General features: G+C 42.8%; 1 protein-coding gene across 1 annotated transcript in view; it reads right to left on the bottom strand.

The window, feature by feature from the left end:
* Positions 1-27397, bottom strand: part of LOC140465921 (uncharacterized) — a 60164-nt gene that overhangs the window by 31665 nt on the left and 1102 nt on the right. Inside the window, exon 2 of the mRNA XM_072561874.1 lies at positions 9072-10062. Coding sequence (XP_072417975.1) covers positions 9072-10062 — 991 coding nt within the window. The remainder of the gene's footprint in view (positions 1-9071; positions 10063-27397) is intronic.

The following is a 27397-nucleotide window of genomic DNA, read 5'->3' as shown; positions in this document are numbered from 1 at the left end:
GAAGAGAACATTTCAGTTTCTCACCATGGCACATTGGAACTAGTAATTAATGAGTTGAGCATTGTATCTTGTTCTAGTGAGGGCATCCTTCAGCACCTTCAGATGTCCATCATGTTCCTGCTCATCTGAACAGATCCTGTACATGTGCAGGACTTGTCCGTAGTGAATGGTTGTTTTGATATATTTGTGGTGGAAGCTAGAGAAGTGCAGCATCGTGAAGATATCCATGGTATCTGCAGTACAGTGAGGCATGAAGGTGCCCGTCCTTGATGGAGATGCTTGTATCCAAGAATGAGACTAAGAGTAGTCCATGGTAAGTCGGATGGTGGGATGAAACTTGTTGATATCACTGTGCAGTTGTTTCAGTGACTCCTTGCTGTGGGACCAGAGGACGAAAATGTCAATGTATTAGTGTTGGTTGGAGATCCTGTGCAGCAAAGAGGTCTTGTTCAAACTTGTGCATGAAAATTTTGATATATTGGGGTGCACATTTGGTACCCAATGCCTGTTCTCCGCGTTTGGTTGTCAAAGGTGAAGACATTGTGGACAAGGATGAAGCAGATGATTTGTAGGATGGTGCCTGGAGATTAGCAGTTGTTGTTATTGAGTGCTGAGACAACTGCAGCAATGCCGTTGTGGTGGTGTGTGCTTGTGTAGAGTACTGAAATGTCCATTGTGAAATAGAATGTTCCTTGTTTGACTGGTCCAGGTATGCCGAATTCTGTAAGAAATCTGTAGTGTCGCAACAGAAGCTGGGGATTTTCTATACAATGGATGTCAAGATGCCCTCAACATAGCCAGAGAGGTTCTCACACAGGGTTTTGTAGCCTAATACAGTGGGACATCCAGGTGTGTTGGCTTCCTGTATCTTCACAAGGCTGCAAAAGTTCCTGACATGAGAAATACATGAAATGAGAACACAGTTCTGAAGGATTGGATCAAAAGTCTTGATCAATTTGTTTAAGTTCTTTGGTCAGATTGGCCAGTAGCTGCCTGTAATGTTCCTGGTTGTTCAGTTGTCAGTACACTTTGTTGCAGTAATCCATGCTATTCTGAATGTCCTCCTTTATCTGCTGGTTTGATGACAATGTTGCGATTGGTCTTGAAAGCATAGCTGGCATTGCGCTGTGATTGGGTGATATTTTGCTCTACCTTGAATGAATCTGACATTTACACATTTCCTGACATTTTGAGTATACATGTCAAGCCCAGGGAAATGGCTCTCTAGAGGGATCCAAATTAACTCCTCCTTTGGTCGCTACACTAAGATCACTCTGATGACTGTTCCAGTTCATTGGTTGCCCTTTGGGCTCGCTGCTGACATCTTCGAAGAATTCCAGAAGTCTCATGCATCTGATGAACTCCTCTGTGTCTGCCGCAAGACCAATGGGGTCCATTTTGGTGGTGGAGCAGAAACTGAGCCCTCAACAGAGAACTTCAATCTCAGAGTCATAGAGTCGCACAGCATGGAAAAAGACTTTGGTCCAACTCGTCCATGCCGACCAGATATCCCAACGTAATCTAATCATATTTACTAGCACTTTGACCATATCCCTCTCAACCCATATACCCATCCATTTAAATGTTGCAATTGCACAAGTCTCCACCACTACCTCTGGCAACTCTCTCCATACACCACCACCATCTGCATGAAAAAGTTGCCCCTCAGGTCCCATCTTTCTCCTCTCACCCTAACCCTATGCCCTCTAGTTCTGGACTTCCCCACCCCAGGGAAAAAACTTTGCCAATTTATCCCATCCATGCCCCTCATGATTTTATAAATGTCTAAAAGGTCACCCCTCAGCCTCTGAAGACCCAGGGAAAGCAGTCCTAAGCTATTCAGCTTCAAATCCTCCAACCCTGGCAACATCCTTGTAAATCTTTTCTGAACCCTTTCAAGTTTCACACCATTCTTCAGAATTGCATGCAATATTCCAAAAGTGGCCTCAACAACATTCTGTACAGCTGCAACATGACCTCCCCACTCCTATACCCAATACTCTGACCAGTAAAGAAAGAATAGCAAATGCCTTTCTCCATTATCTTATCTACCTGTGAATTTACTTTTAATGACTATGAACTTGCACTCCAAGGTCTCTTTGTTTAGCAACACTCCCCAGGACCGTACCATTAAGCGTATAAGTCCTGCTAAAATTTGCTTTCCCAAAATGCAAAATCTGTCATTAACCTAAATTAAACTCCATCTGCCACTCCTCGGCCCACTGGCTCATCTGATCAAGATCCCATTGTAATCTGAGATAACTTCCTTCTCTGTCCACTAAACCTCCAATTTTGGTGTCACCTGCAAACTTACTAACCATACCTCTTATGCTCACATCCAAATCATTTAAATAAATGACGAAAAGCAGTGGACCCAGCGCCAATCCTTGTGGCATTCCACTGGTCATAGGTCTCCAGTCTGAACGACAACCTTCCACCAGCACTCGGTCTTCTACCTTTGAGCCAGTTCTGTATCCAAATGGCTAGCTCTCCCTGTATTCCATGAGATCTAACCTTGCCAGCCAGTCTCCCATGGGGAACCTTGTTGAACGCCTTACTGAAGTCCATAAAGATCACATCCATCACTCTGCCCTCATCAATCCACTTTGTTAGTTCTTCAAAAAACTCAATCAAGTTGGTGAGACATGATTTCCCACGCACAAAGCCTGACTATTCCTAATCAGTCCTTGCCTTTCCAAATACATGTAAATCCTGTCCCTCAGGATTCCCTCTAACAATTTGCCCACCATCGATGTCAGGCTCACTGGTCTATAGTTCTCTGGCTTGTCCTTACCACCTTTCTTAAATAGTGGTACCACGTTAGCCAACCTCCAGTCTTCTGGCACTTCACCTGTATCTATCAATGATACAACTATCTCAGCAAGGGGCCCAGCAATCACTTCCTTAGCTTCACACAGAGTTCTAGGGTACACCTGATCAGTCCTGGGGATTTATCCACCTTTATGCATTTCAAGACATCCAGCACTTCCTCCTCTAATATGGGCATTTTTCAAGATGTCACCATCCATTTCCCATTCTATATCTTCCATGTCCTTCTCCACAGGAAACAATAATGCAAAATACTCATTTAGTATTACCCTCTCTCTTCTGGCTCCACACTGAAGGCTGCCTTGTTGAAATTTGAGGGACCGTATTATTCTCTTCCCAGTTACCCTTTTGTCCTGAATGTATTTGTAAAAACTCTTTGGATTCTCCTTAACCTGATTTGTCAGAGGGGAGGCCATATTGGATTTGGTACTTGGTAATGAACCGGGACAAGTGATGGGCTTGTTAGTGGGTCAACGTTTTGGTGATGGTGACCACAATTCTGTGACTTTCACCTTGGTTATGGAGAGAGATATGTGCGTGCAACAGGGTAGGTTTTAAAATTGGGGGAAGGGTAAATACGATGCTGTAAGACAGGATCCGAGGAGCATAAGTTGGGAGCATAGGCTGTCAGGGAAGGATGTCGTGGAAACGTGAACTTTTTCAAGGAACAGATACGACATGTTCTTGATATGTATGTACCTGTCAGGCAGGAAAGAGATGGTCGTGTGAGGGAACCTTGGTTGAATGTCTTGTAAAGAGGAAGAAGGAGGCTTACATAAGGTTGAGGAAACAACGTTCAGACAGAGCATTGGAGGGATACAGGATAGCCAGAAGGGAGCTGAAGAAAGGGATTAGGAGAGCTAAGAGGGCATGAAAAATCTTTGGCGGATAGGATCAAGGATAACCCCAAGGCATTTTATGCGTATGTGAGAAACATGAGAATGACGAGAACAAGGGTAGGCCCGATCAAGGACAGTAGTGGGAGACTGTGTATTGAGTTGGAAGAGATAGGAGAGGTCTTGAATGAGTACTTTTCTTCAGTATTTACAAACGAGAGGGACCGTATTGTTGAAGAGGAGAGTGTGAAACGGACTGGTAAGCTAGAAGAGATACTTGTTAGGAAGGAAAATGTGTTGGACATTTTGAACACCTTGAGGATAGACAGGTCCCCTGGGCCTGATGGGATATATCGTAGGATTATGTGGGAAGCAAGAGAGGAAATTGCAGAACCGTGATCTTTTCGTCTTCACTGTCAACGGGGGTAGTACCAGAGGACTGGAGAGTGGCGAATGTTGTGCCCCTGTTCAAAAAAGGGAATACGGATAACCCTGGGAATTACAGGCCAGTTAGTCTTACTTCGGTGGTAGGCAAAGTAATGGAAAGGGTACAGAGGGATAGGATTTATGAGTATCTGGAAAGACACTGCTTGATTAGGGACAGCCAGCACGGAATTATGAAGAGGAGGTCTTGCCTTACAAGTCTTCTTGAATTCTTTGAGGAGGTGACCAAGAATGTGGATGAGGGTAGAGCAGTGTACATGGATTTTAGTAAGGCATTTGATAAGGTTTCCCATGGTAGGCTTATGCGGAAAGTCAGGAGGCATGGGATAGAGGGAAATTTGGCCAGTTGGATAGAAAACTGGCTAACCGGTCGAAGTCAGAGAGTGGTGGTGGATGGTAAATATTCAGTCTGGAGCCCAGTTACAAGTGGAGTTCCGCAGGGATCAGTTCTGGGTCCTCTGCTGTTTATAATTTTTATTAATGACTTGGAAAAGGGAGTCGAAGGGTGGGTCAGTAAATTTGCAGATGATACGAATATTGGTGGAGTTGTGGATCGTGAGGAGGGCTGTTGTCGGCTGCAAAGGGACTTAGATATGATGCAGAGCTGGGCTGAGGAATGGCAGATGGAGTTCAACCCTGTCAAGTGTGAGGTTGTCTATTTTGGAAGGACAAATAAGAATGCGGAATACAGGGTTAACAGTAGGGTTCTTAGTAAGGTGGAGGAGCAGAGGGATCTTGGGGTCTATGTTCATAGATCTTTGAAAAGTTGCCACTCAGGTGGATAGAGCCTTTGGTGTATTAGCGTTCATTAGCAGAGGGATTGAATTCAAGAATCGTGAAGTGATGTTGCAGCTGTACAGGACCTTGGTTAGGCCACATTTGGAGTACTGTGTGCAGTTCTGGTCGCCTCACTTTAGGAAAGATGTGGAAGCTTTGGAGAGGGTGCAGAGGTTTACCAGGATGTTGCCTGGAATGGAGAATAGGTCGTACGAGGATAGGTTGAGAGGCCTTTTCTCATTGGAACGGCGAAGGATGAGGGGTGACTTGATAGAGGTTTATAAGATGATCAGAGGAATAGATAGAGTAGACAGTCAGAAACTTTTTCCCCGGGTACAACAGAGTGTTACAAGGGGACATAAATTTAAGGTGAAAGGTGGAAAGTATGGGGGGGGGGGGATGTCAGGGGTGGTGGGGGCATGGAATGCGCTGCCTGTGGGAGTGGCAGAGTCAGAATCATTGGCAACCTTTAAGCGGCAATTGGATAGGTACATGGATGGGTGCTTAAGCTAGGACAAATGTTTGGCACAACATCGTGGGCCGAAGGGCCTGTTCTGTGTTGTATTGTTCTATGTTCTATGTTCTATCTCATATCCCCTTTTTGCCCTCCTGATTTCCCTCTTAATTATACTCCTACTGCCTTTATACTCTTCTCAGGATTCACTCAATCTCTCCTGTCTTATACCTGACATATGCTTCCTTCTTTTTCTTAACCAAACCCTCAAGTTCTCCAGTCACCCAGCATTCTCTATACCTTTCCTTTCACCCTAGCAGTATTATAATGTCTCTGGACTCCCTTTATCTCGTTTCTGAAGGCTTCCTATTTTCCAGCCATCCCTTTACCTGTGAACCTGTGTACCCCCAAGCAGCGTTTGAAAGTTCTTGCTTCATATTGTCAAAATTAGCCTTCCTCCAATTTAGAATTTCAACTTTTAGATCTGGTCCATCCTTTTCCATCACTATTTTAAAACTAACAGAACTGTGGTCACTAGCCCCAAACTGCTCCCCCCCACCTCTGTCTTATTTCCCAAAAATAGGTCAGATTTTGCACCTTCTCTAGTAGGTACACCCACATACTGAATCAGAAATTTTTCTTGTCCACACTTAACAAATTCCTCTCAATCTAAACCCACAACACTATGGCAGTCCCACTCTGTTTGGAAAGGTTAAATCCTCTACCATTACCACCCAATTATTCTTCCAGATAACTGACATCTCCTTACAAATTTGTTCCTCAATTTTCTGCTGACTATTAGGGGGTCTATCGTACAATCCTAATAAGGTGATCATCTTTTTCTTATTTCTCACTTCTACCCAAATAACTTCCCTAGATGTATTTCCAGGAATATCCTCCCTAAGTACAACTGTAACACTATCCCTTAACAAAAATGCCACTCCCCCTCCTCTCTTGCCCCCCTTTCTATCCTTCCTGTAGCATTTGTGTCCTGGAATATTAAGCTGCCACTCCAGTCCAAACTGAGCCACGTTTCCATAATTGCTACAACATCCCCGTCCCATGTTCCTAACCATGTCCTGAGTTCATCTGCCTTCCCTGTTAGGCCTCTTGCATTGAAGTAAATGCAGTTTAATTTATCAAATAAACCTGTTGGACTATAACCTGGTGTTGTGTGATTATACACCCCGGTCCAACACTGGCATCTCCAAATCATAAGTTATCAGCCCTACCTTGTTCTCTGCTTTGTCCCTGTTTGCCCTGACTGTTGGACTTACTCCCTTTCCTGACTGTACCAGTCTCACATTGATTTCTTTCCTCACTATCTCCCTGGGGCCCACCCTCTGTCCCCATCTTCCTAGCTTAAATCCTCCCAAGCAACTCTTGCAAATCTCCCTGCCAATATGTTAGTCCCCTTTCAATTTAGGTGCAATTCATCCTTCTTGTACAGGTCACTTCTAGCCCAGAAGAGATTTCAATGATCCAAAACTGTGAATCCTTCTCCCATACACCAGCTCCTCAGCCACGCATACATCTGCTCTATCCTCCTATTCCAACCCTTACTAGCTTGTAGCACTTGGAATAATCCAGATATTACTACCCTCAAAGACATTCTTTTTAAATTCCTGCTGAACTTCCTATATTCTCCCTTCAAAATCTCAACTTTCACCATTCCTAGGTCTTTGGTTCCAATGTGTACAATGACCTCCTGCTGGTCCCTGTCCCCTTTGAGAACATTCTGCACCCTCTCTAAGACATCCGTGATCCTAGCACCAAGGAGGTAACACACCATTCTGGTTTTTCACTGCTGGCCATATATCTGACTAGCCATCTGCAAAACACTGCTCCAGGCAGACTTAATACTTACAGCTTATATTTTTAAAATTTAACCAAGAGACAGATCTCAGTAAAACATATAATCAAGAAAGAACCTACTCTACTCACTATTATAGATTTACAGCAAGGCCACACTTAAAATTATGCACTTATCTGTTTGTGTTGTGACCTCTCCCAAATAGGTTTCTCCAAGATCATTTGTCAATTTCACTGTACCATTTCTTCTAGTTGAACAGTGTGATCTGATAAGTTGATGATCGATTTCCTGTTTCTCTGGTGCCAGGGCCGAGTTGGCTACTGCTGGTGGTAATGCCATGTTTCTCCAGTTTCTTGTTCTTGGTGTTCATGTAGGTGGTGTAATTCCATTGCTTCATCTGTTTGGCAGTGTCTCATAACTGTACTGCTGTATCTTGAGCACAAGCAGAGAATATGGACTCTATCTCGATTTCAAGTTTATGGCGCCTATTGTGGAGTTGGAGCATGAGATGATTGAGGAGTTTGAAAGAGGTGTGACAGCAAAGTCTCTCAGCATAGTCTGTGATGTAGGTCTACTTGAGTGGGTTTGTGACCCATAGTCATTTTGGGATCTTTCCTGCTTTCTTGCATTTTTGCAGAAACTTGATGTCTATGTTGATATGTGCAATCTTTTTGGTAATCCTCTCCACTTTGAGCCGGTAGTTGGTGGTGTCAATGGTAGCCATGATGTGGGGGTGCCAGTGTTGGACTGGGGTTGACAAAGTTAAAAATCACACAACGCCAGGTTATAGTCCAACAAGTTTATTTGGAAGTGCAAACTTTCGGAATGCTGCTTCTTCATCAGGTAGCTAGTGGGGAAGGATCATATGAGACAGAATTTATAGTAAAAGATCAAAGTGTCATGCAACTGATTGATGTATTGTACAAACCTAGATTGCTGTTAGGCCTTTAGTCACATAGAATGGGGTTTCAGGTTGTGTTTCCTTAACATGTAAATCCCAGAACTTCTTTCAAGTCACATTCCTGAGATAACTTAAGGTTTTAAGTGAGACAGACTTTAACCTCACACTTTTACTGTATTGTCTGAGCTGACACGTCACCACTTTGTCATCTTGGGAATGTGACTTGAAGGATGTTTGAGGATCAAACCTGCATCCCCATTCTAAGTGATTAAAGACTTAACAGCAATCTAGGTTTGTTCAATACATCGCATCAGTTGTATGACACTTTGATCTTTTGCTATAAATTCTATGTCCTATGTTCCTGCCCCACTAGTTACCTGACGAAGGAACAGCGCTCTAGAAGCTTGTGCAGCCAAATAAACCTGTTGGACTATAACTTGTGATTTTTAAGATTTAGATGAGGGTAGATTTGATTAAATTAGGCAGGATTAGGTTAGGTTTAATGGGTAGACCAATATCTCCCATTTTACTTGGTTTTCCCATTACTGTACTGAGGTCAGTAACATTAGAATATTATTAGTTTGCAGTGTGTCAGCATCATTAACTAGGTCAAACAAAACAAAAACATATGTGGATGCTGGAAATCAGAAATTGCTAGAATAACTCAGCAACAGAATTGCCACAGTTTTGAAGAAATGTCACTGGACCCAAACTGTTGGCTCTACTTTCTCCTCAAAGATGCCTGCTGATTCTTCCAGCAATTTCTGATTTTGTCACTAGCTAGGTCAGCATTCATGTGCAATTCATGTTGGTCTAGCCAGCTTACATCCACAACCCATGAATACACAAAAAAACCCACTAAATTCCAGACCAGTCTGTGAAAATAGGAATAAAGGAAGGGATAAGAGAGTGTGCTGGGTGAGGATAGACCTGATCAGTTTCAGATTATTGGGTTTGGCAATGTCAATGGCTTCAGGAGCATGACAACATTTATTTTGAAACAAAAGAGTTTCCTACCTGCAGAACACGCCAATATTTTCTATGACTCCACATTTGCCTCCATTAAAACAGTAATCAGGAATCACTTCACAGATTGACCAACAGGAATTGTTTTCATGGATATATCCTGGATTACAGACAATCTGGGAATCATTTGAGCTCTGATCTATATTTAGTTCAGGGACCATCACTGGTTTGTTTGGCCAATGGTCATTTGATGCAATTCTTGTTCTGGTTGATGTCCTTTCTGGAATTGTGTTATTGTAATTCTCTCTCCTGCTGTCTACCAACAGCTCATCCACTGGAGACTTAGGCTCTTGGAAATCGATGTTAGATTTTGTTGGGGTGGCAAAGCCCAGTGCTGGCCAAGGGTTTAATGTGTGAAATGTAGTCAAGCTGTTTTCTGGTTGATTTTCTTTGGAAGGAGGGATTATCAAACTTTTGTATCTTTCAGTGATTCCTTCAATTTCCAAATTGATTATCCTTTGGGATTCAAGATCAGTGTCATTACGATCAGGCAACTGTTTATGCATATCACCACTTCCCTCTGTCACCTCACTGAAAATGGGAACAAGAAAAGTATTTGAGGGAAACCTAGAATTTTGATTTGAGTCTTTGTTATCCTGAGGGGATGAATTTGAATTGGTCAGAAATCTGGAGTCCAGTGTAGCATCAAGAGCACAGTCATTGGATATGCATGTGTCAGGGTGCTCAACCTCATTATATTCTTTGTCTGCATTTTCGAAGGAGTCTTGTGGATTAATGTCAGGTTTTGCACTGGCCTGGTCAAGAATGGCATCTCTGTTCCCAGCTTGTGATTTGTCAACAGCTAAGGTTTCAAACTGAGGACTTTCATCAAAAACAATTGGTTCTTCCAAGTAGAGATGGTCAATGGACCCAGAGTTGGCCATGTACTGGAATTGAAGGGACTCATAGGTAGCTTCTGGTGGGAAGTCTGCAGGCTGTTGCCCTTCATTGTGGGAGATCCTTTCACCAGATGCTCCAATATCTGTTTAAAATGACAACATCAAATAGAAGTGGTTAGTACACAGGTCCTGTGTCTTATCTCTTACTCAAACGTGGTGGGTCAAAGCCAGGCTTTTTACTTGACTTGCTGGGATTCTGTATTTGCGGGCACATAGCGTGAATGTATGACCATGTGACAGCTGAACAAAGAATTTGGAGGGAGGACAAAGGACTCAAGGTACGGAAATTGCTCCTTAGGAAGGCCAACATGGAGCCTATGGATCCAATGACCTTCTTCTGTGCTGCAACAATTCCACAATTCCATGGTGACACTTGTCTTCTGTTTTTAAGTGATTTGAGTCACAGTTTAAACATTGTCAAAATGTGGCTTAAAAATTCTACATTTTGAAAACTGTAACACGTTTGGGGCTTCAGCCCTCAGGCTTTCAGGTCGCCTCTCTGCCAGGGGAAGATGTCACCATATTAGCTAAATATTGCTCCCTGTTTCTGTATTCCCATGGTGTTTACACCAAGCCTGGAAGAGCTAGAAATGCAAGTCCCTTTAAGGTTTGATCAAAATAGCTCCTCGTTGATTGAGAGCAAGTGATGCTAAGTGGACTTTGTATTTAAGAGCTGAGTCCTCCTTCTTTCCCTTGGGAACTTGAGGTGAAGAATGTTGCATGCAGCAGTCCTGTATAACCACAGATTGTGGCAGACTCCCAGCCCAACTGCTTATTTTGCTGTGCTGTGGAGTGCATGGACCATGAATACATTGTTTGTAACGTTTCTACTCCCTGTTTAGTCATTTGAAAAACCTCTTGTACTGTTTTTGATTGTACCTGGCCAGGCTGGCTATACAGAGGTCCAGGCAGTGGGCTGTGGAGGGGGTAATCTCTGCCAACTACCTACCTTCTTCCGCAGTTATGTTTGAGCCCTGATGTCCACCAATACTCTTGATGCCTTCAAGGAGAGGTGGGTGCTGTGTTGGGTGGAGTGCTTTATTTCCTCCTTTAACTCCATTTTGATTTAGCCCTGTCCTGCTCTCTCCCACCCTTTCTCGCTTTTGATGGTTTGTATTGCCCACAATGGGCTTTGCTTGTAAATATTGGTTACATGGGTTGACTGGTGGTAGTTGAAGGTTAGAAACAAAACGAAGAGCTACAGTGACTTTCTGTGGGTAAGCCATTTGGTTCTCTGTACATAGAACAGGGCTGAGTTCTTCCAGTTCTGTAACCCTTTCCATATCTCCCCCCCCATATTTGGTGCTATCAGATAGTCCTGGATGGGCTCAGCATATAAACTGAACAATTGGAAACTGGTTGATTTAGTGATGCTGGTTAATAGATAAGTAATTGCCATGGTGATTTGGTGATGGGGAAGAAAAAATTTCAGTTGTATGTAAGATCACTTCTGAATATAAAAAGATGACCTGTGTTCTTCTGCAGCGGAGAGTTAGCTTGAGAACAAGGAAAGAGTCCAGGAGGGAAATGTGGAAACTGATAATTGTGCTAAACTGTTGTTTGGCAATAAAATCTTTATAAATTTCAGGAAGTCTTTTGATTAATAAAATGATTAATGAATTTTGATTAATAAAAACCAAACATTACCTCAATCAGGAGTGAATGGGTAAGTCTGTAATGACTACAATCATAAGGTATTATAATGGCAAGAGTAGTGGAAATGTGCTCTTCATCTCAAATATCACATGACTACCAATTTTAAAATTGCTGCTTCGAGTATCTGTCAAATCACAAGAAGAGGATTTAGTTTGATAATTAATGCATTCTCTGCCTCCTCATTGTGAAGCTAGCTGTTAGAAGTGTCCTCGTTCTTTAACTCACTGGTTCAGTCTGTGGGCTACTTATCACACACATATTTCTGCTGATTCACCCAGTTTGCATCAAGTGACATTAGTCAGCATGTCAAAAATAGGATGGCAATTGGAAACAGAAATTAATAATGCTGCTGGAAAAACTATATCCCAAGCTGCTGAGGTCAGGGAATATGTTGCCAAGCAGACATTTTCCATTGGTTTGGCAGAGATTTGGAGTTAAGTACAGAAATTTCAGTCAATGACTCATCCAAAACCTCAAAAAGCAATCAAAATGTAACTTCTGATGTGTGAGTGAGACTATGTGTAAGAGGGTGCATGTGTGTGTGTGTTTATGGTCTGTGTGTATTTGTGAGAGAGTACGTGTGCATGTCTGTGTGTCTAAAGATCAGTGTGTGTGCTTGTGTGTGAGAGAGTCAGCGTGCATGTGTTTGTGAGTGAGTCAGTGTGTCCCTGTTTGTGTGAGAGATTCAGTGTTTGTTTGTTTGTTTATGTGCAAGGTAAGTGTGTGTGTGAGAGAGAGAGAGTTAATGTGTGCATGTTTGTGTGTGAAAGTGTGTGTGTGTGTCTGTGTCTGTGTGTGTGTCAGAGAGTCACAGTGTGTTTGTGTATGAGAGAGTCAGAGTGTGTGAGAATCAGTGCATCCATATTTGTGGGAGAGAAACAGTGTGGGTGTGTGGGTATGTGTGTGTGTATGCCTGTGTGAGACCTTGTGTGTGCTTGTGGGTCTGCGCATTTGTGTGCCTGGGGCACGATGGTCTGAATCTCTTGACGGCAGATGAGGAAATTTGAATTCAATAAAATAAATCTGGAATTAAAACTAGCCTAATGGCAGCTTCTGTTGGTTGTTGTGTAAAAACCCATCTGGCTCACTCATATCCTTTAGAGAAACTAATCTGCTGTTCTTACCTAATCTGGCCCAAATATGACTCCTGACCCACTTAAAAGTAATAGACTCTTAAGTGTCTTCTGAAATTGCCCTAAAAAACAACTGGGTGGGCAATTAGGAATGGATAAGAAATGCTGGCTCAGCAAAAGATACCAACATCCTATTAATTTCTTTGAATATTCATATGTAGAACATGAATGTCACTAGCTGGCCAGCATTTATTCCCCGGCCCTACTTGCCCTTGAGAAGGTAGTGGTGAACAATCTTTTTGAATTGCTTCAGTTCATGGGCTGTAGGTAGACTCACAATGAACAGTGAGTCTACTTACAGCCCTTAAGGGGGAATTTCCAAGATTTTCACCCAGCAACTATGAGAGAGTGACAATATATTTCCAAGTCAGGGGAACTTACAACTGATAGTATTCCCATATAGCTGCCGCCCTTGTCCTTCGAGATGAAAGTGGTCATAGATTTGGAAAATGATAGCTAGGGAACATTGGAGAATTCCTGTTGTGCACGTTGTAGATAGTACACATTACTGCTACTGAGCGTCAGTGGCAGAGGGAGTGGATGCTTGTGGATGTGCTGCCAATCAAGCAGGCTGCTTTGTCCTGGAAGGTGTCAAGCTTCTGGAGAGTTGTTGGAGTTGTACCCATCCAGCCAAATGAAGAGTATTCCATCACAATCCTGACTTGTGCCTTGTAGATGGTGGACAGGCTTAGGGGAGTCAGGAGGTGAGTCACTCACTGCTATATTCTTAGCCACTGACCCGCTCTTGTAGCTACTGTGTTTATGTGGTGAGTCCAGTTGAGTTTCTGGTCAATGATGACCTCCAGGATGTTGATAGTTGGGATTCAGTGATCGCAACACTATTGAATGTCAAGGAGCAGTGATTAGATTGTCTCTCATTGCACAGGATTTATGTGGCACGAATGTTACTTGCCTTAGTATATGAGGAATTGTGAATGGTGCTGAACATTGTGCAATTATCAGTGAACATCCCCACTTCTGACCTTATTATGCAGGGGAGGTCAAACAGCTGAAGGTGGTTTGGTCTGCAATTGAATGTTTTAAACAATGTCTTGTCTGTCTTATGGGTGTCTGTGCTGCCTGTTTGGTGAACATGTAGGGTATGTCTATTTAGTAAGTGCGTGTGTACCTCTGTGAGAACCACTATCTGTGCTCAACTTTGTCTCTGGCACTTCACGAGGGATTAACAAGGTTTGGCCATGATCTTTGTAATGGAGAGGATATTGTATCAGAAACCCAACTCAGCATCAAATAGGACAGTGAGTTTCAGATTGTGCACCGACTAAACCTGTGGTATGATCGAAAAACATACCTTCAGTTTTCCAAGTGTTAAAACAGACTGAATGTCAAACAGCCTGATGGTACAAAAAGATCAAGTCAGGTATAACCGGTTGGTTTAGCAAGATGGCTCATTATGTTCAAAGGATGGGCATAATTTTTGGGAGGAAGCAGAAAAGGCAAGGGCCTTCAGAAATTATATTTCTGGGGCTGTGAAGAGATTGCTGGAGATATTCCAGCTGAAATTAGATTGTAAGACCATTCAGCCCATTGAGTCTGCTCCACCATTCAATCATGGCTGATGTTTCTCAATCCCATTCTCCTACCTTCTCCCTGTAAACTTTTTTAATGAATAACCTATCTATCTCTGTCTCACATTGCATCTTTTACCCCCTTCATGCTGTTAGTTGTCCTCTGCTGGTTTTCAAAGACATCATAATTCTCTTGCTATCTAATAATCTTCACCACATTGTAGGTTTTTTCTTTTGCGCTTGTTGAGTTACTTGTCTAATTGTTAGACTTAGCTGAGAAGAGTGAGGTCGAAGATGCAATATATCATGAGGCATTTTTTCCAGCATTGATTACAGGAATATCACACTTACTTGTACATTTTCATCAATTTTGTAGCTATTTCACATTTTTGACGCTGAAATTGGAAAAAATCTATATCGGTCTTATATTTCCTTTCATTTTCACAGCAAATAGAGTGGAAATTCTACAGCCATTCTGACTCACTAAGCATTTTGAAGTTGCAGTTTTAATCAATCACTTTTTTTTAGTTTATTGGCTCTCTTGTAGCTCTGAAAAGACACCCAATGTCAGCTTCACACTTCTGAAACCATGTTTCATGTCATATTTTTTCATGGATAATAAAATGAAAGAAGTCACATGACTAAAACAATCCAACATGTCCACTGTGTACAAGTGTATTTCTCTAAAGAAATACTGTTCCTTCAACAGGATAGCATCACCTTAATGCTATTTCTCCACTTCTTCAGTACTGCCCCTCCGTCAGGGGAGCACCTAATCTATACTGCTCCTCCAACAGTGCAGTGCTATCCCAATACTTTCAGTAATATCTGATAGTGTAGTATCCACACATTACAGCCATTCTCACAGTGTGGTACTTCCTCAGCACAACATCTGTCACACTACAACACTGAACCTCTGATAGCGTGGCATTCCCTCAATACTGCCTTGCCAACAGTGCTGTGCTCCCTTAGTACTTTCCCTTTGCCAGTGTTCACTCTCAGTATTGTCTTTTGCCAGCAGATTGTCTGCACTACCCCTCTGCGAGTACAACACTATTGCAATAATGCCTCACTGATTGGGCAGTAACCTCTCATTTCCGCAGTCTGAAAGTGCAATTTACCCTCAGTGTTAGTATGGAGTATCAACTATGTATTCTGAAGATGAGTCACTGAACGTGAAATATTGACTCTGCTTTCTGTCCACAGATGCTGCCAGATGTGCTGAGTTTCTCGAGCAATTTATGATTGCCAGTATCTGGATTTCTTTGTTTTATTTTATTATGTCAGCTATGATGCAAGCTGTGTCATACATTATATGCATAGATATCATTTATTTTGGATTTTTGAACTAGTGACATTGGGGGTGAATGAAGGGAATTAATCATTAAACATGTAACGTTTCTGCAACCATGATAATTTATTATGAAGCACATTATTAGAGAGACATTCTGAAGACTAATGCGAATTTGATTACATTAGAAGAGTTCATGAGTGACCAAAATAAACAAGGTTTCACTAAGCTTTTGTATAGAAGACTCTGGAATTTTATTTTGGCTTAGGGGAAATACTGGTAGCTTAGAAAGAAAATACCTTTAGTTTCAGTTTGTGGCAATTTTGCAGCAATCCTGGCTGAAGCTGGACATTTAAACCAATATCTCCCGAGACAGAAAGATAGTTTAGAATTGTTAGGAAGAAGTTACCTCAGAAAAGGAGTTTTGTTTCAAATTTTGAAACTGAGGAAGTCTTAGCTCCAAGACGCTAAGACTTAACTCCAAGAAGAGGCTATTAGGTTCTTATGACTGGAAAATGAAGACACATCTAAATCTTCTTTGTATGGTATTTGAATGTTTAAATGGAATGCTTTTGTTTAATAAGGGTAGCAGGGATAATCCAGGTAATTATAGACCGGTGAGCCTGATGTCAGTGGTAGGGAAGTTGCTGGAGAACATACGGAGGTATAGGATCTATTTATATTTGGAAGAAAATGGGCTTATCAGAGATGGGCAACATGGTTTGTGCAGGCAAGGTCATGTCTTACCAACTTAATAGAAGCCTTTGAGGAAGTGACAAAGTTGATTGATGAGGGAAGGGCTGTAAATGTCATATGTATGGGACTTCATTTAGGCATCTGTTAAAGGTTCCCCTTAATAGTGATGGAGAAAGTGAAGTCGCATGTGGCTCAGGATGTACTAGCTAGAAGGATAGGGAACTGGCTGGGCAGCAGGAGACTGAGTACTAGTGGAAGGGAGTCTGTCAAAATGGAAAACTGTAACCAGTGGTGTTCCACAAGAATCCATGCTGGGACCACTGTTGTTCCTGATATACATAAATGATCTGGAGGAAGGTATTGGTGGTCTGATTAACAAGTTTGCAGATCATGCTAAGATTGATGGAAATCACCTGGGAGAAAGTGAGGACTGCAGACACTGGAGATCAGAGTCAAGAGTGTAGTGCTGGAAAAGCACAGCAGGTCAGGTGGCATCTGAGGAGTAGAAGAATCAATGTTTTGGGCATAAGCCCTTCATCTTCTTTCTGATTAAGGGGTCATGCCTGAAAAGTCGATTCTCCTGCTCCTCAGGTGATGCCTGACCTGCTGTGCTTTCCAAGCACGACACTCTTGACTAATATTGGTGGAGTAGCAGATAGTGAAGGGAACAATCAGAGAATACAGCAGAATATAGATAGATTGGAGAGTTGGGCAAAGAAATGGCAGATGGAGTTCAATCCAGGTAAATGCGAGGTGATGCATTTTGGAAGATCGTTTTTGAGGTATTTTAGGTGTTGAAAGGAAGCGCATAGTTAGGTCAGTGCAGGAGAGAGAGAGAGAGAGAAGATGAACCTGCATAGTTACTGCCTTTGCTGTTTGAATTCATGTATCATTGGACATCGGAGTGAGTCTGGGAAAATTAACAAACAGTAAATTCACAATTGATCTTGGAGGAAGCTGTTTGGGAGAGGTCACAGTACAGAAACAGATAAGTGGATATTTTAAGCTTGGTCTTACAGTAAGTCTGCAGTAGTGCATACAGTGGGTTCTTTCTTGATTATATGTTTTATTGAGATATGTCTCTTGAATAAACTTAAAATATAAGCCATAAGTATTAATTTAACCTGGAACAGGGTTGTGTAGAGGAATAAAACAGTGCTATTTTCTGGGTCTGTAGATTGAAAGAAGCAAGAATGGCCTTTAATAGAGTGATATGCTCCTCTTGTTGGACGTGGGAGTTTAGGGAGAGTTTACAGGTTACTGAGGATTATGTCTGCAATAAATGTTATTGGTTGCGAATCCTATCAGATTAAATGGATCGGTTGGAGAGACAGTTAGAGGCAATGAGGAATTTACAAGAGCAAGGGAATGCGATGGTTGACAGTTATAGGAAGGGGGAAAAGTCACAGATACAGTCACAAAGATGGACTAACTCCAGGAAAGGTAAGAGAGGTAGGCAGTTAGTGCAGGAGTCTTCTGTGGCTATTCCCATTTCAAACAAGTATGCTGTTTTGGAAAATGTAGGAGGTAATGGATTCTCAGGGGAATGTGGCATGAACAGCCAAGTCTTTGGCATTGAGACTGGCCCTAATGCAATAAGGGGTATGTCAGGTTCCAAGAGATCGATTGCGTTAGGGGACTCTCTAGTCCGAAGTACAAACAGATATTTCTGTGGCCAGCAGCGAAAAATCAAAATGGCATGTTGCTTCCCTGGTGCCAAGATCAAGGATGTCTCAGAGAGGGTGCAAAATGTTCTCAAGGGGGGAGGAGCCAGCTGGAGGCCATTGGACTCATTGGAACCAATGAGATAGGAAGAGAAAAGGTTGAGACTCTGAGGGGAGATTATAGACAGATAGGCAGTAATTTAAAAAGGAGGCCCTTGAGAATAGTAATATCTAGATTACTCCCGGTGCTACAAGCTGGTGAGGGCAGGAATAGGAGGATAGAGCAGATGAATGTATGGCTGAGGAGTTAATGTATAGGAAAAGGATTCACATTTTCGGATCATTTGAAGCTCTTTTGGGATAGAAGTGACCAGTGCAAGAAGGATGGATTGAACCTTAATTGGAAGAGGACTAATATATTGACAGGGACACTTGCTAGGCTGCTCGAGAGGATTTAAACTAGTCAGGAAGTGGGGTGGAATCCAGGGAGATAGTGAGGAAAGCGATCAATCTGAGACTGGTATAGATGAGAGCAAAGGCAAGTCAGAGTCAGGGCAGGCAGGGACAAAGCAGAGAACAAGGTAGAACTGATAAATTAAACGGTATTTATTTCAATGCAAGACGCCTTACAGGGAAGGCAGATGAACTCAGGCTATGGTTAGGAACATGGAACTGAGATATCATAAACATGGCTCAAGGATGGACAGGACTGGCAGCTTAATATTCCAAGATACAAATACAACAGGAAAGACAGAAAAGGTAGGCAAGAGAGGAGGGGGAGTGGCATTGTTGATGAGGGATAGTATGACAGCTGTACTGAGGGAGGATATTCCTGGAAATACATCCAGGGAAATTAGTTGGGTGGAACTGAAAAATAAGAAAGGGATGATCACCATATTGGGATTGTATTATAGACGCCCTAATAGAGGGAAATTGAGAAACAAATTTGTAAGGAGATCTCAGTTATCTGGAAGAATAATAGGGTGGTTATCTTAAGGAATTTTAACTTTCCAAACATAGACTGGGACTGCCATAGTGTTAAGGGTTTAGATGGAGAGGAATTTGCTAAATGTGTACAAAAAATCTTTTTGATTCAGTATATGGATGTACCTACTACAGAAAGTACAAAACGTGATCTACACTTGGGAAATAAGGTAGGGCAGGTGACTGAGGTGTCAGTGAGGGAGCGGTTTGGGGTCAGTGACTATAATTCTATTAGTTTTAAAATAGTGATGGAAAAGGATAGACCAGATCTAAAAGTTGAAGTTCCAAACTGGAGAAAGGCCAATTTTGTTGGTTTTAGGCAATAACTTTCAAAAGCTGATTGGGAACAAATGTTCACAGGTAAAGGGATGGCTGGAAAATGAGAAGCCTTCAGAAATGAGATAACGAGAGTCCAGAGAAAATATGGTCCTGTTATGGTTAAAAAAAAGGCTGGTAGGTACAGGGAATGCTGGATGACTAAGGAAATTGATTGTTTGGTTAAGAAATAGAAGAAAGCATATGCCACATATAGACAGGATAGATCCAGTGAATCCTTAGAAGAGTGAAAAGGCAGTAGGAGTATACTTAGGAGAGAATTAAGGAGGGTAAAAACGGGACATGAGATTAAGGACCCAGCGGTAACCAGCAAGAGAATAGGGCCCTCAAAGATCAGTAAGGTGTCCTTTGTGTGGAGCCATAGGAGATGGAGGGGGGTGGTGGGGGGGGGGGGGGGAAGGGGTGATACTAAACGGGTATTTACTGTGGAAAAGGACATGGAAGATATAGAATTTAGGGAAATAGAAGGTGGCATCTTGAAAAATGTCCATATTACAAAGGAGGAAGTGCTGATCAGGTGTACCCTAGAACTCTGTGGGAAGCTAAGGAAGTGATTGCTGGGCCCCAACTATAGTCACAGGTGGTGCTGGAAGACTGGAAGACTTGGCCACTGTTTAAGAAAGCCAGCAAACTATAGACCAGTGAGCCTGACGTCAGTGGTGGACAAGTTGTTGGAGGAAATCCTGAGGGATATGATGTACATATATTTGGAAAGGCAAGGACTGATTAGGGCTAGTCAACATGGCTTTGTGCGTGGGAAATCATGTCTCACAAACTTGATTCAGTTTTTTGAAGTAACAAAGAGGATTGATGAGGGCAAACGGTAGATATGATTTATATGATCTTCAGTAAAGCGTTTGACAAGTACCCTTTGGTAGACTGGTGAGCAATGTTAGATCTCATGAAACACAAGGAGAACTAGTCACTTAGATACAGAACTGGCTCAAATGTAGAAGACAGAGAAGAGGGTGGAGCGTTGTTTTTCAGACTGGAGGCCTGTGGTCAATGGAGTGCCACAAAGATCAGTGCTGGGTCCACTACTTTTCATCATTTATATAAATAATTTGGATGGGAGCATAAGAAGTATAGTTAGTAAGCTTGCAGATGACACCAAAACTGGAGCTATAGAAGACAGCAAAGAAGGTTACCTTAGATTACAACAGGATCTTGATCAGATGGGCCAATGGGCTGAGAAGTGGCAGATGGAGTTTTAGATAAATATGAGGTGCTGCATTTTTGGGAAGCAAATCTTAGCAGGCCTTACACACCTCATGGTAAGGTACTAGGGAGTGTTGCTGAACAAAGAGATCTTGGAGTGCAGGTTAATAGCTCTTTGAAAGTAGAGTCGCAGGTAGACAGGATAGTGAAGGCGGCGTTTGGTATGCTTTCCTTTATTATTCAGAGTATTGAGTTGGGACGTCATGTTACAGCTGTACAGGGCATTAGTTAGGCCACTGTTGGAATACTGCATGCAATTCTAGTCTCTATCCTATCGGAAAGATGTTGTGAAACTTGAAAGGGTTAAGAAAAGATTTACAAGGACGTTATCAGGGTTGGAGGATTTGAGCTATAGGGAGAGATTGAATAGGCTTGGGCAATTTTCCCTGGAGTATTGGAGGCTGAGGAGTGACGCTATAGAGGTTCATAAAATCATGAGGGGCATAGATATGATAAATAGACAAAGTTTTTTTCCCTGGGATGGAGAAGTCCAGAACAATAGGACATAGGTTCTGGGTGAGAGAGAGGAAAGATATAGAAGAGACTTAAGGGACAATGTTTTCATGCAGAGAGTGATACGTGTATGGAATGAGCTACCAGAGGAAGTGATGGAGGCTGATACAATTGCAACATTTAAAAGGCATTTGGATGGGTATATGAATAGAAAGGGTTTGGAGGGATATGGGCCAGGTGCTAGCAGGTGGGACTAGATTGGGTTGGGATATCTGGTCGGCCTGGACGAGTTGGACCGAAGGGTCTTTTTCCGTGCTTTACATCTATGACTCTAAGAGCAAGCTATACAGTAAAAGGGAAAGTCCTGCGGAAAATTGATGTACAGAGAGATAGAACATAGAACATAGAAGAATACAGCGCAGTACAGGCCCTTCGGCCCTCGATGTTGCGCCAATCAAAGCCCACCTAACCTACACTAACCCACTATCCTCCATATACCTATCCAATGCCCGCTTAAATACCCATAAAGAGGGAGAGTCCACTACTGCTACTGGCAGGGCATTCCATGAACCTACGACTCGCTGAGTGAAGAACCTCCCCCTAACATCAGTCCTATATCTACCCCCCCTTAATTTAAAGCTATGCCCCCTTGTAATCGCTGACTCCATACGTGGAAAAAGGTTCTCACTGTCAACCCTATCTAACCCCCTAATCATCTTGTACACCTCTATCAAGTCACCCCTAAACCTTCTTTTCTCCAATGAAAACAACCCCAAGTGCCTCAGCCTTTCCTCATAGGATCTTCCTACCATACCAGGCAACATCCTGGTAAACTTCCTCTGCACACGTTCCAGTGCCTCCACATCCTTTCTATAGTATGGCGACCAAAACTGCACACAATATTCCAGATGCGGCCGCACCAGAGTCTTATACAACTGCAGCATGACCTCAGGACTCCGGAACTCAATTCCTCTACCAATAAAAGCCAGTACGCCATATGCCTTCTTCACTGCACTATTTACCTGGGTGGCAACTTTCAGAGATCTGTGTACATGGACACCAAGATCCCTCTGCTCTTCCACACTACCAAGTAGTCTACCATTAGCCCAGTAATCCATCTTTTTATTACTCTTACCAAAATGAATCACCTCACACTTAGCTACATTGAACTCCATTTGCCACCTTTCTGCCCAGCTCTGCAGCTTCTCTATATCCCGCTGTAACCTGCCATATCCTTCCTCACTGTCTACAACTCCTCCGACTTTCGTATCATCCCGCAAACTTGCTCACCCAACCTTCTAACCCTTCCTCCAGGTCATTTATAAAAATGACAAACAGCAATGGTCCCAAAACAGATCCTTGCGGAACACCGCTAGTGACGGCACTCCAAGCTGAACCTTTGCCATCAACTACTACCCTCTGTCTTCTTCCAGCCAGCCAATTCCTAATCCAAACCTCCAACTCACCCTCAATGCCATATCTCTGTATTTTCTGCAGTAGTCTACCATGGGGGACCTTATCAAACGCCTTACTAAAATCCATATATACCACATCTACCACTTTCCCCTCATCTACCTCCTTAGTCACCTTCTCAAAGAATTCAATAAGGTTTGTGAGGCACGACCTGCCCTTCACAAAACCATGCTGACTATCCTTGATCACATCATTCTTATCCAGATGTGCATAAATCCTATCCCTTACAATTCTCTCTAAGACTTTGCCCACAACAGAAGTGAGACAGATCTGGGTGTTCAAGTCCATTATACCCTGAGGTGGCAACGCAGGTCGATAGAGTGGTCAAGAAGGCATACGACATGCTGTCCTTCATCGGACGAGGTACTGAGTACAAGAGTTGGCAGGTCGTGTTACACTTGTATCGGAGTTGGTTTGGCCACATTTGGAATACTGCGTATAGTTCTGGTCACCACATTGCCAAAAGGATGTGGATGCTTTGGAGAGGGTGCAGAGGAGATTCACCAGGATATTGCCTGTTATGGAAGGCACTTGCTATGAAGAGAGTTTGAGTAGATTAGGATTATTTTCATTAGAAAGACGAAAGTTGAGCTGGGACCTGATTGAGACCTACAAAATCATGGGAGGTATAGACAGGGTGTACAGCAAGGAGCTTTTTCCCCAGACTGGGGGTCTCAATTGCTAGGGGTCATGAGTTCAAGGTTAGAAGGAAAAAGTTGAGAGATATGCATGGAAAGTTCTTTTCGCAGTGGCTGCAACACTTTGCCAGTCAAGGTGGTAGAGGTGGGTGTGATAGCATAATTTAAGATGTATCTAGAGAGATAAGTGAATGGGCAGGGAGCAGAGGGATACAAATCATTAGAAAAGGGTTGACAGGTTTAGTTTGAAGATCTGAATCAATACAGGCTTAGAGGACTGAAGACCCTGTTTCTTTGCTGTAGTTTTCTTTGTTCTTTATTCATTGTTGAGACTAATGCGATTATATTTTCACTGCGTGTTTTGATATCTTTAAACATTTGTTACATGGAGATAGTTTGATTTATTCTACTTTTTCTTTATTTCTTTTATGTATTAACTTTCCGTTTCATTGTTAAACCCAAATCAGCTGCACTGGGTGTTTTTCTTTCAGTAAACGACCATCACATTAAAACCACCAACAAAAAAAAAAGTTGATCTATCAAGAGAGATTTCAGACTGGCATCTGACTTTTCCAGTGGTGACATAAGTTGAGATCATAACACAAGCTTGATGATATATTCAAGGGTCAGAAATAAAGATTGGGCCACAACTTGCTAATTCTGAAATGAGACTGCCAGCTATTGAGTCAAGGTGCAGGAACTGATTGAAACCTTTCCAGTAGGTGAGAAATCTCAAATGAAGCAATATTCATTAAAAAAAACGGAACAGCTACACTTTTATAGCTAATGTATATGGATACATTGTATAACAATAAAACATTGACAGGATCTAATATCAGGACACATAGATTAGATTAGCTTCCCTACAGTATGGAATCAGGCCATTTGGCCCAACAAATGCACACCGACCCTCTGAAGAGTAACCCACCCAGACCCATTTCCCTTTGACTAATGCACCTAACACTATGGGCAATTTAGCATGGCCAATCCATCTGACCTGCACATCTTTGGATTGTGGGAGGAAACCAGAGCAACCGGAGGAAACCCACGCAGACAAAGGGGAGAATGTCTCTGTGGAGTTTGCACAATCACCCAATGCTGGAATCAAACCCAGATCCCTGGTGCTGTGAGGCTGCAGTGCTAGTCACCAAGCTACCGTGCCGCCCATACATAACAATGGTATGGGCAGGGAGGTTTTGTGAATTGTCTTCAAGTGACAGATTATGACTGAGAGGTAGAGAGGGGCAGGGATTGCATTCCTAAACTTACTAGGTGAAAATGAGGAATGCAGATGCTGGAGAGTAGAGTCAAGATTAGTGTGGTGCTGGAAATGCATAGCAGGTCAGGCAGCATTTGAGGATGAAGGGCTCCTGCCCAAAACGTCGATTTTCCTGCTCCTCAATGCTGCCTGATCTGCTGTGCATTTCCAACACCACTCTAATCTCGATTCCTGAACTTACGTCTTGGCAGCTAAATGGCTGCCAGTTAGGGATTAAAATAGGGATGTGAAAGTACCAGAATTGAAAGAGAGTTCATTCTCTGAATGTTTCAGAGAACATCTCTGGAATACCCACACCCAACTCCCCCTCCCACTTTGTTATGGATATGTGCGATCCGGGCCTCCTGTACCACCAAACCATTACTACCCGATGCCTGAAGGAGGAACGCCTCATATTCTGTCTTGGGACCCTGCAACCACACACGATAAATGTGGATTTCAACAGCTTCCTCATTTCCCCTCCCCCCGACATTGTGCTTGTCCAAAGCTTCCAATTCTGCACTGCCCTCTGGATCTGTCCATCACTCCCCTCTCTGACCTATCACCTTCATCCACCTATCGCTTTCTCAGCTACCTATCCCCAACCCCACTCCCATCCCATTTATCTCTCAGCCATAGCCCCATGCCTCATTCCTCTGCCTAAAACATTGATTCTCCTGCTCCTCAGATGCTGCCTGACCTGCTGTGCTTTCCCAGCAGCACAATCTTGACTTTGATCTCCAGTCCTCACTTTCTCTTGGCCAGATTATGGTGCAGAGCAGCACCAATTCCATTTAAAGCAGAGGTCACCACGAAGGTCCTGCCTTCCCAACCTCATCTCTCACCTGAGGCCAAGCAACCCTCAGGTTATACTCACCCCCCATTGTTGTTCTTTAATGAGAGAGCAGCCCAATGGTCCTCTGAGTTTAAGATCACTTTCATTACAGGAGAGATAGGTCCATGATAGGCACTGGGATGAGAGCATGAGATTCAGGACAATACAGGAAGGAAATACTTTTTCAGCCAGACAGTCACATTTAGGCCAGACCAGGTAAGGATGGCAGTTTCCATCCCTAAAGAACATGAGTAAACCTGACAATCGACAATGCATTCATGATCATCATTAAACCCTTAATTCTCAAGTTTTGTTTCAAATGAATTCCATCATGTGCCATGGTAGAATTCAAAAACCACATCCCCAGAACATTCCCTGGGTCTCTGGATTGTCCAATGATAATATGTCTAAGCTGTAACCACCCACTTATTCTGACATGATTAACTAATAAACCAACTGAGGAGGAATCAATCATCTCACTCAAGGCAGGGATTCCTCCTCTGATTTTGCTCAGTTTCTTGTGGATGGAGGATCACGAGTTTGGCAATTGAACTGATAGCCAAAATTACCCCTAAATTGCCACAAAGGGGTCAATTTCCTTCTTACATTTCCAGGAAAGAGCCATTACCACAAGGAGCAAATCTTTTGAAACAATTTGGAAATTCACCAACTGTAGCGAGTTGACTCCCAAAAGCCTGCACAAGGCACTACTGTAGAATGTGATGGAATACTCCCCACTTGCCTGGATGGGTGCAGCTTCAACAACGCTCAAGAAGCTTGACACAATCCAGGACTAAGCAACCCACTTGATTGGCACCACCTTCAATCACTAACACAAAAGGACAGATCAACAAGATGCATTGTGACAATTCATAAAAGTTCCTTTGACAGAACTTCCCAAACCTGCAACTGTAACTACCTAGAAGGAGAAGAGCAACAGATACATGGGAACACACTACCATCTGCAATTTCTCCCTCCAAGCCACTCACCATCCTGACATGGAAATTTATCGCTATTTTCAGTGTCACTGGGTCAAAATCCTGGAATTCCATTCCCAAGGGTTTTGTGGGTTTACTTACACTGCAAGGACTCCAATAGTTCAAGAAAACAGCTCACCATCACCTTCTCTGGAGGAATTAGGGTTAAACAGTAAATGCTGTAAATGCACAACCCATGAGCAAATGAAAAAAAATCAGCATGATTCACTGATATGTGTTTGTATTGGGCATGGGTTAATGCAAGTTGTGATGGAGGGGAACATGTATACAGTGGTGTTCCCATACGTCTGCATCCCTTGTCCTTGTAAGTGATTGAGGTTGTTGGTTTGGAAGCTGTTGCAGATGGTACACACAGCTGCCACTCTGTGTTTATGGTGGAGTGAATGAATACTTGACAGTCATAGCATCATACAGTTGTACAACATGGAAACAGACCCTTCAGTCAACTCATCCACACCAACCACATATCCTAAATTAATCTGGTCTCATTTGCCAGCATTTGGTCCATATCCCTCTGAACCTTTCCTATTTATGTACCCATTCAGATGCCTCTTAAATGTTGCAATTGTAACAGCCTCCACCACTTCCTCTGGCAGCTCATTCCATACATGCTCCACCCTCAGTGTGAAAAAGTTGCCCTTAGGTCCCTTTTAAATCTTCCCCATCTTACCGTAAAGATATAGTTCTAGACTCCCTTGCCCTGGGAAGAAGACCTTGCCAATTACTCTATCCATGATTTTATAAACTTCTATAAGGTTACCCTTTAGCCTCTGACACTCCAGGGGAAATAGCCCCAGCTGAGAAGTCTCTCCCGTTGTTCAATCCTCCACCCTGGCAATGTCCTTGTAAATGTTTTGTGAACCTTTTCAAGTTTAACAACATCTTTCCCATAGCAGGGAGACCAGAATTGAATGCAGTATTGCGAAAGTGGCCTAACTAGTATCCTGTACAGCTGCAACATGACATCCCAACTCTGATACTCAATGCATTGACCAATGAAGGCAAGCATATCAAATGCCTTCTTTTCAGTATCATGTCTACCTGCAACTCCACTTTTAAGGAACCATGAACCTGCACCCTAAGGTCTCTGTTCAGCAACACTCCCCAGGCCCTTACCAGGACTTACCATAAGTCCTGCCCTTAAATTGGCTGAAAGTGGGCTGCCTTGTCCTCGATGGCAACAATCTTCTTCAGTGCAGGAGCTGCACCCATTCAGGCATGTGAGGAGTATTCCATCACTCTCCTGATATGTGCC

Source organism: Chiloscyllium punctatum, chromosome 42 (genome assembly GCF_047496795.1).
Source record: "Chiloscyllium punctatum isolate Juve2018m chromosome 42, sChiPun1.3, whole genome shotgun sequence".
Lineage (NCBI taxonomy): Eukaryota > Metazoa > Chordata > Chondrichthyes > Orectolobiformes > Hemiscylliidae > Chiloscyllium > Chiloscyllium punctatum.
Note: the sequence above shows the minus strand (reverse complement) of the source record. Positions and strands in the feature narration are given on the sequence as shown.